At 36.2% G+C, this 13625-nt stretch overlaps 1 protein-coding gene and 1 long non-coding RNA gene across 17 annotated transcripts; one reads left to right on the forward strand and one right to left on the reverse strand.

The window, feature by feature from the left end:
- Positions 1 to 412: 412 nt before the first annotated feature.
- On the forward strand, positions 413 to 3592 carry LOC130714618 (uncharacterized). 2 transcript variants are annotated; one of them, XM_057564528.1, is made up of 6 exons: positions 413 to 604; positions 674 to 847; positions 929 to 1093; positions 1311 to 1508; positions 2754 to 2851; positions 2934 to 3592. In XM_057564528.1, exons 1-6 carry the CDS (start codon positions 529 to 531, stop codon positions 3414 to 3416), a joined length of 1194 nt encoding a protein of 397 aa, XP_057420511.1. In that variant the 5' UTR covers positions 413 to 528; the 3' UTR covers positions 3417 to 3592. The 2 variants fall into 2 exon arrangements, with proteins under 2 accessions (XP_057420511.1, XP_057420512.1); XM_057564529.1 differs by having other exon boundaries at positions 414 to 604; positions 2930 to 3592.
- Positions 3593 to 6290: 2698 nt separating this feature from the next.
- Positions 6291 to 10839, reverse strand: LOC130710774 (uncharacterized). 15 transcript variants are annotated; one of them, XR_009010474.1, is made up of 8 exons: positions 10516 to 10839; positions 10267 to 10315; positions 10133 to 10183; positions 9918 to 10031; positions 9675 to 9765; positions 9044 to 9265; positions 7800 to 8571; positions 6291 to 7679 (listed from the first exon to the last, which is right to left on the reverse strand). It is a non-coding gene; the product is annotated as an uncharacterized LOC130710774 (long non-coding RNA). The 15 variants fall into 15 exon arrangements; XR_009010473.1 differs by having other exon boundaries at positions 10267 to 10325; XR_009010470.1 differs by having other exon boundaries at positions 10267 to 10336.
- Positions 10840 to 13625: the final 2786 nt, after the last annotated feature.

Consider the following 13625-nt stretch of genomic DNA (forward strand, 5'->3'; position numbering starts at 1 on the left):
TTAACGCAACATATTCTTAAGAATTGAGCATTCAAGGGGGAGTGTCATAAAAAATTGGATGTCCATCAGAGTCAGGAGCTAGGATTAGATGAAAAATCTATACGCCAAATCCATGTGTATACTTAAATATAAGGGATGTTGCACATAGTTAAGCATCCCATAATAGTATTTCTCTCTATTGTTTCAATCTTCTCCTCTCTTTATTTATTTACTTGTTTATTGGGATGGATTGTTAGATATTTTTTTGTATTTTCCTAATCTGTAGGGGGTTGTTAGTAGATAGTGGGGTGAAGAGGCTAATAGAAAGTAGTTTTATTTATCTGTTTTGTACATTATTAGGAGGAAGTTCAGATTTTATTTTCTGTTAATTAGTCTTATCTATCCTCCATGTACGTAGTCTATTTAAATTTTAAAGGGTTAATGCCTAATGAATAAATCAGAATATTCCTCACTGTCCATGGGTACAAGACTACAAGGAGTCCAAAACACTGAACAGTAGTCACTCTTGCTTGAAGCGTTGGAGCATAGATGGCTTATCCTTCATCTTCTTCTTCTACTTTCCTTATGTTTCCACTCTTCCTCTTTTTCTTCCACATCGGAAATGGTAATCATCGATCGTTAACTGCTTGCATTTTTTCATCTCTATTTTGGTTTCATTTTTCTCGTTTTTCAGTTCACGGCAAAGTTGTCATTCCCGAAGACGGTTACACCGTCACCACCGTGCTCGACGGCCACAAGCATCACATCAACCCCTATTCCGTCCTCCAGCGACCCGGTTCCTCCGATCTCATCGTTCTCGATTCCGTCAACAGCGCTTTCTACACCGTGCAGTTCCCCATATCCCAAGGTTTCATCTTTTTCTCGTCTTGTCATCAGAGTTTCAATCTTTTTGTTGGTTTTGTGATTATTTTTGGTTTCTCTGTTGCAGAAAGTGTTTTCACCAAGTTTTCTGGAAATGGGTCTCCTGGGTATTCTGATGGTGATGTGGGTTTAGCTCAATTTGATAAGCCCAGAAGTTTTGCCTTTGATCTGAGGGGGAATATGTATGTTGCTGATAGGTCCAATCAAGCAATTAGGAAAATCACTGCAAATGGTATGCTGTATGTGTTGTTTGCATCCAAATTAGAATAACTTATGTCACAATCAGTTTTGGCATAATTTAGAATAAACATGATTTTAGTAATTGTTCTTAAATGTGTGGTTAAGGTTGATGGTGATTGTGAATTTTGTAATAACTTCAGGTGGCTGTGTTGTGCTGTTATAGCAAATGATAACATTCCTTAATTTTATCTGTTATGGTCCCTGACTAGGTGTAACTACAATTGCTGGTGGGTTCTCAGAAAAGTCAAGCAGACAGGATGGACCTGCAAATAATGCATCACTTTCAAATGATTTTGAGCTGTCTTTCATCCCTGGCTTGTGTGCTTTACTGGTGTCAGATCATATGCATCAATTAGTCTATCAGATTAATCTGAATGAGCAGGATTGCACACTTGGTTCCAAGTCTGGTGAGATTTTAGAATTTGGGTAATTTTATAGTTTTGACTTTTGTTTTTCACATTTTTATGTAATTTAAGAGTATAAGAGTAAATTCACAGACATTTATTGAGTGGTTATGATTTCTTCTATGACACCCTCCATCTTTTGCTTTGAAAGCATTATAAAGAGCAAACCAAGCCTATGACGCTTGGATGCTTGGATATTTGTAGAAATGCAGGATTCATGAACATAGCAAAGGCAAACCGTTCAACTTTATGCTATACTTAATTTAGCTAATTTTTATCATATTGATATTACGAAAACTTCTATTTATTTATAAACTATAGATGTAACTCATCCCTCATCGCTCGTCAGTCTTTTATGACCATCACTCATAAGTTATTTCATTAAACGAGATATACAAATAAATATTTTTGGTTGCCATACATCATTCATGATCACTTTTGAACTCGGGTTTTGATAGGATGAACAGTGCGCATGAACAGTGCTCGTGAACAGTAGCAGTTAGAAAGTTATTATTTGATTATTTGTTGGGGTAGTTATTGGGTTAGTTATTTACATCAGTTTATGTTAGTTATGTTCTATCAAAACTTCCTAGGGGTGGTTATTAAATTTCTAGTTATAAATAGGAGTTGTGGCTGTTAGTTTAGACATTCAGAAATTGGGTGGTTGTCTTAGGGAGAGACTGGACTCTCAAAATTCCAGAATTTGTAGGAGAGAACTGGCTCTCGAACACCAGTACTTCCATAAATATTCTGTAATAAATTCGGTTCCTATCAGGTTTTTCTTCCTGAGTTTGGGCAAACAAGTTAGCTCGGCAGCTTTACTTCATTTTTATTTTGCACAATTTTAAAAACAATCTTGACTGAAACTTGTCTTTGTCCCTGTTCTGTAACACTGGTATTTTTGCTGTTTCCGTTGTACTCCTTGACTTATGAAACATGAATTCAAGAGAATGATTTTCTCCCTTTCCAGACCTAATTTCAAACTCCCTTAACGATTAACTTCTTTTGAACTTCTTTTTGTTTATTCATTTTCTTGTTAACCATGATTCTTGAAAATGACTAATGTCAGCTATTGAAATTTGAACTATTTTTGTCATTGGATTTCATCTCTACTTTAGTTTTTGGCGTGAGTTCCTCTTAATCCATCGTGGATGCATGAACATTTTATTAATATTCCATTGCCTTGTATCTACTATCTACTCTTGAACTATGATTCAGTTATGATGATAATTATCTATTTTGTTCCAGGGCTTGGTGCAGTTATGACATGGACTCTAGGATTAGGACTTTCATGTTTACTAGGCTTAGTAATTGGGATCGCAGTCCGCCCTTATATCATCCCTCATGTAAGTTCTTTTCAACTTGTTATGAAGATTTTATATGGCAAAGGGTTTGCTTACACCTTTTCTAACTGAATTGTGTAGACAGGAAGGTTCCAGCCCTTACCATTTCACCGCGACATGGAAGCATTGCCTAACCAGTCTGGGGAATCTAGTACGGAAACTCTTCTTCGGCATCAAAAGCGCAATTGCTAGCTGCAATTTGTCCTCCATTTACACTGTCCTGACTACACTTTGGAGACTGACTATCTCTCATCTTCATCTAATGTTTAGCATCAATATACTTTCTCCAACTCCTAGGCCACATTTGGAATCTGTATCTTTGCTTGATTTAGATGCCTGTAATAGTGGTGAGATAGCAAAGTCAAGCAAGTATCATGACCAGTTAAAGGATTTAATGAGTTTTGATGAAGACCTTAAGGATTCAACAAAGGCAACCTTGTCCAACCAAGGAAATGATGCTAGTGATGTCATGATGCAGCTTAATATGGGTTTTGCTGAAGCACCTAAAAGTAACTTTCTTCATCAAGAATCATCTGTATGTAGTTTGGGTATTGTCAAGCGGAGGTAAGGCTATTTGTACCAATGGACTATGTTATGTGAGTAGAATGCAAATAATATCGTGTTATTGTCATGGGCATAATTTGGGCGTTGTGAAGCGCAAAATACAGAACAATGTTCAATGACTAGTATGTAAATTCTGTCACCAGCATCGTGTTTTTGATATAACAAAAACCTTGTAAATTATTGATACCTGTACGATCATCAACCTATTAATTATATTAATTATTTTAAAAAATCAAATCAAATCAATTAACTATATTGGTGCTGGGTTTGGTGGTTTCTATGCTGGAACGCATGGGGGTGATGCTCTTCTTGCTCAGAATTCAGGCTTTTCGGATGGGTCTTTTGTTGGCGTGGAGGAGGAATTTTTGACGGGTTGTGTGGCATGGATTGGCTTGATTTGGTGGGTGTTCTAAAGCGGAAGAAGTATAACTACCATGTGTATGACAATGCTCTGTTCGACTTGCACCTCCTTGCACGTGACTGGGAAGTGACTTGTGATGCTAACGAGCCAGCGAAATGCCTTGTCGGGCTTGGGGGAAGAGTTGCAGTGTCCGTTGACAAAGTTGGATTCACCACCAGCTCCTGTTTTGCCTTGTAGTTTCTTTGTCTTTTCTTCCCATTCCACACAAAATTAATTGATTTGTTAGACCCTAGCATCTCGACCAAAAATGGTCTACTCGGTCAAAAGAGTTTTGCTTGGCCAAAAGTGGTCGGCCATTTATCTTGGCCACAACATCTTAGCTACATTTTGGTTAGTCAAATTGACAACTCAAACAATAATAAGCCTCAAATATTCAGCACTCCACCGCTATAAATACAAATTTGGTCATTCCTAAACACAACCATTACTCATTTTGCTAATTTTGAGTTCTTTTTAGACTTTGAGTCTCTCACATCGGGAAGCCGACTTGAGAGTTATAATGTCTTTTGTAGTTTTTTTTTTATAGGCAAATGTTAGTTGTTAATTGTTAGTAAATTAGTTCCTTCATCAGGATTTGAACCCTGACCCTTCACCCTTCAATACCCTTCATTTCTCTTAGCTCACTTGGTGAGCTACCCATCTCACCCAATGTCTTTTGTAGTTACAACCCTGTCGTTTCTCACTATGCTCCGTTGTAGGTTTCATAACTGCATTCAGAGCATTCAACTACAATCATTGTGCAAAGATTAGAGGTGCTCAAGATCTGATTTCCAGAAGAACATTTGACGCCCAATAATTTCTTCAAATTAAGATTCAAATCTTGCAAGCAAGAAATGCTTCAATTCAAGATCCAAATGTGAAATAGACACATTTCTCCATCAAATTCCGTACAAGACCGAGTAATTCCGTGCAGCTTGGGATTTTTTTCTTTTGATAACTTTGCAGCTTGGGATTTTAATTCCGTGCAACCAAATATTTTCAATATTAATGAGATATACTAGTATTATACCTGTTTGTCCGTGCGATGCACGGATAATTTTTTACGAACTTCACTTTTTTTTTTAAATCCGAAAGATAAATTGTACCCGCAAGGAAGCGATCCCTAGATCTCCCCCTACCCAACACATATGTCCTTAACTCCTACCACTTGAGCTATCTTACGGGGACACGAACTCCACTTTTATTGAGAAATTTATATATATATAGAATAATACAATGATGTATTTAATAAGTCATACAATTTTAATTAGTCAAACACTTATATGTCGTTATTATCTTATGTTTATGTTTAAATGTTTTATCTTTCTTATATATATTAATAGATAAGTTTCAAATGTTAACTGTATTTGACCCTTCCGCCTTGACAGGGCGGTGCTATGACCAATTAAACTACAATCCCAGGAAGAAAAAAATAGGTATACAACCTAAAAGTTATTATATTAGATATATCTTGATCTTAATTATTCATATTTTATGTCCTAGAACATAGATATTCTAGATACGCATTATGAATCGCCCGCCAAAGTCTTCCAACTTCTCCAATGTTTTCCTTACCCTGTCAACTTGTTCTTTGGCGCAATCTTTACGGTAAAAGATGTGATAATAATTTATACAAAGAAGGATTAGATTATTATCATCTATAATTTTGAATTTAAAAAAATTAAAAATACTCTTCAAAACTGATTAGATGAGATATTTTAGGGGATTGAAAAAATTAAAACAAAAACATTCTTTATATTTATTAAATAACTGTCTTTTACAACTAATTTTTCATAAGAATTTCTATTAAATAAATATTTCTGTTTTTATATTGTTAAAATCTAAAAATTAATTTGTTGAACAGTAAATGGATCTTTTTCAGTCACATTTTTTTACTTAGTTGTTTTTTCTACTATCTTTAGATGTGAACGGCAGTTGTACTTGCTTATTCGTCTCATCTTAAAATACTAAAATGAGTTTACTGTACATTTTGTGTGTTGATTTAGCAGTGCATTGATATGACATGAAGGGCTCATCATTAATTTTAATACCAAAGAAACACTGATTCTATCATCTATGAAGCATATTGGAATTATTAAACTGATAATAAATTAGAGTAGTTCCACCCTCTATTATGTGACTGCCATTCAAAAATTGAATTCACATACTTGAGGCAATGAACTTCACTACCTCTTCTCATTAAGGAAAATAATGAATATCATATGTTTCTTTACCACTCCATATTTAATAGATAGATTAACATATCTAACATAACATACAGAGGAGACAACAGCCAAACTACATCTCGTGAATCATAACATCCAATTAAGCAGCACACAAAAGGGATCCAATCCTCAAATTCCATCTTGTTTGTCTTTTTTGTTTTCTCATAATATCCACACCTAGCAAGTCAAAGGCAAATATTCATAGCTTCGTACAATGAGGCACTAAAAGCTGGGAACCAAACCATTATCCAGCTTGAGCAACAAAGATGTGTTTTTTTTTTTAATTTGCAATGATACATTCAAGGGGGTAAAAGGCTACCCCAAACCTTTACAAAAAGAGATTCAATAATTTGACTGAGAGCCAAAGTATTGCAAGTGTATCAGTAAAAATTAACAGAACCAACAAACTTAAGAATTCCTTCCATCTAATAATCGAGTAGGCAGAGGATTTGTTCAATCAATTCATAGGTAGCACGTGTGAAGTGGCAGCTTCTGGCTCTCAACCATTCCCACACTTTTAACTTGACCAAGTCAAAAATGCACTCAGCAGAAAAACCCCTTCTCTGAGAACTGCTTCATTCCTTCCCACCAAAATGTGCCAAACTACTACCAGCCATATTGATAAAATACCATCCTTGTTGACCGACAGAAACAAACCAGCAAAGGACATAAGATGATCAACTGGACTACCAGGACATACAAAACAGACCCCCAACCAATTAAAAACCCGACACCAAATGCTCCAAGCCCAATGAAGCCTCTGGTTTATCAATATCAGCAGCATCAAGAACCTTGAGGGCATCCCACACCTGTTTATTAGATAAGAACAATTCATCAAGTCTAAAGATTTGGAACACCATACATAATTATAAGATAATTCTTTAGGGAACAAAACTAAGGCAGCATATGTATTTTATTATTTCAACTTATAAATAAGCTTATAGGATAAATGCCTATTATTCTAACACTAAGTACTTAACTAAGCTGCTTAAAGGCACAACACAAAGATAATGATGCTGGTACTGGTAGGTTCCTCTTGTCACCCATATCTCTGATGGCAGATACTGCAGGCCCTATGAAGGTGAGACCCTTGTCTTCACAGAGTTGAGCAAAATAGAAAGGAACCCATAACCAGGTTACCTAAAATCTGATATAATGTAATTATTCAAATCTTAATGTCATAATTCTAAGGGGAATTAAATAATGATCAAGCCAATTCAAGGAAAATAATCAAAATATAATCATAAAAGTTATCAACGTTAAGGAGTAGCATATGTATAATGTCATTCTTCAAAGTCCCTTGCAGAGTGAGATTATCACCCTGCACTTGGTCACACAAACAATTTAATAAACAATTTACCTACAATTAAAACTATAATGGTAACATGGCCAAAATCTCTTCGCAGAACCAGTCTTTTTTAATGAGAACTCACGCTATCGATCCCATGATACACTGATCATATTTTAGTTCCATCAAATAGAGAAATAGAGATTATCAAAGCTCACGAGGAATCTGCTTGGTAACAACTTCAGAAGCTAAAAAGGATAGTACTTTTTCGCTAGTTTCTTTACCAATTTCTTGTTTTTGTTTATTGTTCAAGGCTTCAACATCCATCCAGTGGTCTAGCCCTTTCATCTCAACCTGCACACGGAAGAATAAAGCAATTGAAATTAACCCAGCAAAGAGGGAAAGGAAACACTTGAGAAGAAATTGACATTCAATTCCTCCCTTCTTGCATTCTTTTATGATAGAAAAACTCACTTCTTTGATTCTTTCCACTTCTCAATTGACAAAGATTCCTCATTCAAGGGCTTATTGAGAAAATGGTAGATATGAGGCTCTGCTGTAGTGGTACAAAGCCAAGCATAAATTTGTGTACAAAACTTTATCAAAACAAACTCATACAGACAATGAAAAAAAAAAGCATGACAAAGATAGAAAGCAACAAATTACTTCGAAACAATGCATTTAGTTGTAAACTTCCTATAAATCTCACTAATTGCCTCCACCAAGTGTTAGAAGGGTCATTGGTTCATTGATTTCTTTTTCAATAAAATTGTCTTTAAAGGCATTGGATTATGGAATTTGAACACCCTCTAAAGAAGCAATATCCATCTAAGTTTTTATATGTAAACTGATTGAGTCTCAAAGCATTAACTAATTCTTGCCTAAACCCTTAACTAAATTTTCAAGACAACACAGAACAACCTATAAGGGTTATAAAATGAAGAGCTGTATAGAAAAGTCAAATAACCTATAAAAAACCATTCTAAAGATTGTTCAATTCTGACCACTCTATGGATAAGAACTTGTTTGTAGTACCTTCCGGGTTTAACAATGCTAGAGACATTCTTAAGAATTATGAGCGTTGCTCTCTTAGCAGTACTAATCCCATAGGCACCAAGAAGTATTTCTACAATGTCCAATGCAGAATTTGGTAGGGTTGGCAAAGCTCTGCTACCAACATAGGAATCAGACTCGATAGTCAAATTCTTTTACCTTACTTCCACAGTTGGAGCTTTGCTCCCAAGTCCTAAGACAACATAAATAATCAATCAGTTTAAATCATCAGTATAAGTTATTGGGAAAGGTTAGCCACAAAGTGAAAAACTTGACACACAGCTACATAAACAAAGAACAAAAAAGACGTAAAAAGTGAAGCTTTGCTGCCTTAAACCACCTTCTTAGCGAAAGAGAAAAGAAAATTAAAAAATAAACAAAAAAATAGCCAATCAAGAAACTCAGTAGAAAGGCATTGTAACAATCACAGAGGAGCATATATCCTTATAATTTCTTTAACCTTTTTATCATATCTCCTTAAACCAGATAAACTAATAAAGTAATAAGGCAAGTGGAGTTAACATTCTAAAAGAGAAAAAAATAAAGTAATAGTCACTGGTATGATGCATAGTAGTTTCAGGAAAGACAAATTAAAAGTCACTGGTATGATGCATAGTAATTTCTTAGACCATAGCCTTCTATGATATAATGAATCATACACATACCTCAGACAAAAGCTCTGTAACATCCATAGCATGAAGATCCAAAAGCCCAGCTCCAAAATCCCCTCTGAACTCCGGAGAGTAAAGCCCATCTGATGCAGCCACTCCACCTAAAGTTCGGGTGGTGGGCGTATATGTCTCTGAACCAGATTCCCCATTGAAATTGAGATTTCTCATCAACTTCAAAAGCCTCTGCTTCTCTTCAGCGGACTGCGCTCCATAACCCTACAACAATTATCATATTCATCTAAGTCACCGCATAAACTGTCACAAAGTAAAAGTACACACATAACACATTTTACAAATCTGACATATACTACACTCAATTAAGCTTTGAACAAAAAGATAATCATCCGTAAATATTGTTACTGCTCAAATTTCTATAACATATATAACTACTTAAGCAAGGGCTACTAAATATAAATTTACAACAAAAATTTCATCTAAAACCTGAAAGACTGGAATCACGATAAGCATAATCAAGCAAAATTCCTTGGTTTAGCAAAGTCCAAATAAAGTATTCATATATTAACAACAATGCATAGTTACAAATTGTGCAAGGATGCAGAATTAAAGGAAATAGATGATCTAAACAGAGAAAATTGCAGCAAAATTCCATGAAGTGCGAGGATACCTGCATGAGAAGGTTGGGGAGGAAAATTCAACCATTCTTCTCTATTACTGGGACTGAATATGGATTTCACCTAGATCTTTCTTCAACCTTCCTTCAATCACAAACATAGGGCAGAAAAAAGTGAGAATAAGAGAATTATTCCAAATGATCCTTGGTAGAATAAAGTAAAGTACAAACAGATGTGATGTAATAGAAACACAAAATTGAAAATGAAACTTAAGTAGATTAAAAAAAGAGACTTACCCTTGATGAAAGAAAACACCTTGCTATGAAGACAACATGATCTAAATATGCAACATCACATGGTATAGCAACTTGAGCAAGCAATCATTCTGAAAACGTTCATGCCAAAAGGTACTAAATTTGACAGAGGAGAGTAAAATAATTTGTCAGTGTATATTTCAAAATAAACTGATCCAAATTTAAAATATAACAATAAGAGGCAAAACATAGCTTACCTTTAGGCATGGACTTTGAAGGAGTTTTCCCCAATTTTAAAACCCGAAAACCTGTTAGCAAAGACAGTTAAGTTAAGACAATCAAAGAAAGAGGCACAAAACAATCTGTCATTTGATTTCATCCATAACCAGACCTTAAGTTGGACCCTTTCCACAATTTTATATATCTGAATCTCTTCCTCCCTGAACAACACTGAACCATTTCTACATGACCACATCGAATTGACAGAGGATATCCAAATCATACACAGGGAGTATTTATAGAGAAATCAAATGTACAAATTTAGTGGAAAAATCAAGTGGATACAGATAAAGATGAATAAAAAGTACAAAAAATCAAAGAAAATCAGTAACAATAAAGGCGATTTAGACTGCTTACTAACCAAAGGACTGTGCATCCGTGATTTGCTCCTTGGGAATGCATTCAGACCTGGAATTAAGAAAGGAGGATGATCAAACAACAGTGATGAAGGGAGCTTGTCGAAATCTGGTTGGTTCCTCCATTTCTGGCGAGCGAAATCTCCTTGAACACGGAACGGCGAGCGTCGGCGATGATGCAATTGAAGGAAGCAGAGACGCGAGATGACGACAGTAGATGGGAAACTATGAGCTGTTGAAGAGAAATCAAGATGAATGGTACGGTGGAGTGGGTAGAAATGGAGAAGAATCACGCGATTAAAGATGGGGAGAAACAGTGCAGAAGTGAACAACACGACGTCGTTTTTCACGTTCTGGTTGGAGAAAAAAAAAAGTTAAAAGAGAAGGACACGTGTCAAAACGCAATAAGATGTCTTTTAGCTACCGTAGTGGAAGAATAAGAAGTAGTAGATGCTTTTGTGAAAGCAGCTCGATTGGTACATACTTTCTGAAGAGCACCATTTCATGGGGAAAAAAAAAATTGGTACATAGAAAGATAAATTACACCCGCCAGGAATTGATCCCTGGATGTCCCCTTGCCCAACCGATATGTCCTTCAGCTTCTACCACTTGAGCTATCATATAGGGGTATTTCATGGAAAATTTGATTTTACTGGATCACTATCGATGGAAGCCACAAAAAGAAGTTATGGATTGTTTGCCATTTTTCATCCCCTAACAAATAAGAGCTGCTAACAATGTCTTTTTTTTTTATTCCTAAACTCAAACTACACTCTTGAATAGAGAGTATTATAAGTATCAAACATATAAGGAACAATACAAAAAGAAGGAAGACCATCATAAATCCTCATATTCATGAGCAAGGAGAGCCCTTTTTTTGCAAACGAGTCAGTCACTGTATTAGCTTATCTAAAAATGTGTTTCTAATGCGAAAGAGAGCATTTTCCAAGCAAGCCTTTAATCTCTTTAACAAGAGGCACAAGCATTTGAGTCTAAGTAACCTTTGTCCAGCATACTAATAGCAAACTGGGAATCCAATTCCACTATTATCCTAGTGAAGCCTCTAGCCAAAGCAATTTTAATGCCATGATAGATACCCCTCAACTTTGCATGAAGAATCCACAAGGACCTCGCTTAACAGAATATCCAACTACAAACCTTCCCTCATGGTCTCTTAAAATGTCTACCACTTTAGTTTTAATTCAAAAATTTCTTTTGCGCAACTGTTATGTCCCTGCGCCTAGGATCTTATTACGGGTCTAAACACAAGAGAGTTCTTGTTATAACCCATATTGAAGGAAGAAGCGTCTTCTAATTTTAAATGGTATAAATAGTTTTTTTATTGATTTTATTCAATTCAATCCCATTTTTATAAGCATTGATATATAAGTGGAATGGGCAGGACTACAGGACAACTAGGCGAGGCTTTCTTTAGGCGACCAACTATTTGGGTCGAGGATTTGTGAGGCCCAGGAGCCCAATTAGGATAGTATTAGGATTTTGGATCATCCCACTATAAAAGGGGAGGTCATTCATTGAACGTACACCAACGTCATCAACCGCCTCGTGGAATGTCACTGTCTTACAAACACCTATGTTGGCCATTCATTCTCCATTCGCCATAGAGATTCTTAGGTCGGTTCTTTACCATATTTGTAGTCCTAAGCTCAGTATCAACCCTTCTCGCAAGAAGTTATGTGTGCTTCCTGAGTTTATTAAAATATCTAGTATTTGCATGATGTGAGAATCACGAGTTCCACTAATGCCATGGGGAGCAATTGTGGGATCATCTTGTGAGCCTCCTCTGTATCGCCTTCATCATCTAGAAGCTTAATCTAAAACAACCACTTACACTTATTCCATATTGAATAAGACTCATGAAAATTGTAGCACATTACTTTTACCCTCCTTTCTTCCATCTCTCCTCTTGTTAACCTTTTAAAAAAAGATGTTGAAGAACCCCCCCCCCCCCTTACTACTGACTGGTTTGGAGTTTTGTCTGCCTCCTTTAAAGGTTTGGTTCTTATCAATTGGGTTCATGGAATTGTTGCTGCCTGCAATTCTCGATGGTAGATGTAACACCCCAATTTCTCAACTGAGGAGTCACATTAGTAACCTAACAAAGTCTAAGGACCAATCTGCAATCCCTAAAAACCAAGGGAATTTTTTTCTGTAAAACAACTAAACACTTCGGCTAAAAGGTTGGAAACATACCATAACTTTATTTAGATAACTTGTTTCCCGATATACAGTAATAATAGTTTACAATACCATAAGTAAGGTTCAGAATAAACATGCGCACTTTAACAGTGGCGGAAGCAGGACTTTAATAACAGAGTTCTCATAAAGTGAAAGAGACTCCAACATAATCCACAAGAAGAGAAGCAAAGCTGCTTCTCATACCTCTACTCCACCGCTTACAACTCGATCTCCAACTCGAGTAGCTATGCATCGGCGGAAGGATCTCCATCGCCTAATAGCGTTAAGCGCCCAAACAACAAGTAGCAAATAGAAAGGGTTAACTCCATGCAATTACCATGTATAAAAGAGAAAAATCATGCTGTTCGAATTTAATTACCTGGCATGGTAAATAACTAGCAACATAACTCAACTCATATATCAACAACTTAAACATAAATTGGACTCAGATAATAATAACCTCAACAATGTAACATCAAATCAGATATCAATAAACCAATACGAAAATCCAACAACATAGGGTCAGGTGTTAGTTCCCTATAATGCAACTATATGCTGCTAACAAAATGGATCGATCAATATCGTCTCTCAAGACGGGACAATGATAGGACACACCTCCTCATCGCCACTTATAACGTCATACATGACGGGACAATCATAGGACACACCTCCTAATCGCCACTTAACGTCACACAAGACGGGACAATCATAGGACACACCTCCTGATCGCCACTTAGCATCTCGCAAGATGGGACAATGATAGGACACACCTCCTCATCGCCACTTGACTCAAGCCCTATATGCCAAGTCAGACAATAACAAAGCCCACCCAAGGACCAATCCAAAGTAACCACATGTTTCATCCACTAGGAAGCAGTAACGACAGAAACCAGTAAACGGCCGAAGCCTCTCAGAA

This window comes from Lotus japonicus, chromosome 4, assembly GCF_012489685.1.
Source record: "Lotus japonicus ecotype B-129 chromosome 4, LjGifu_v1.2".
Taxonomy (NCBI): Eukaryota; Viridiplantae; Streptophyta; class Magnoliopsida; order Fabales; family Fabaceae; genus Lotus; species Lotus japonicus.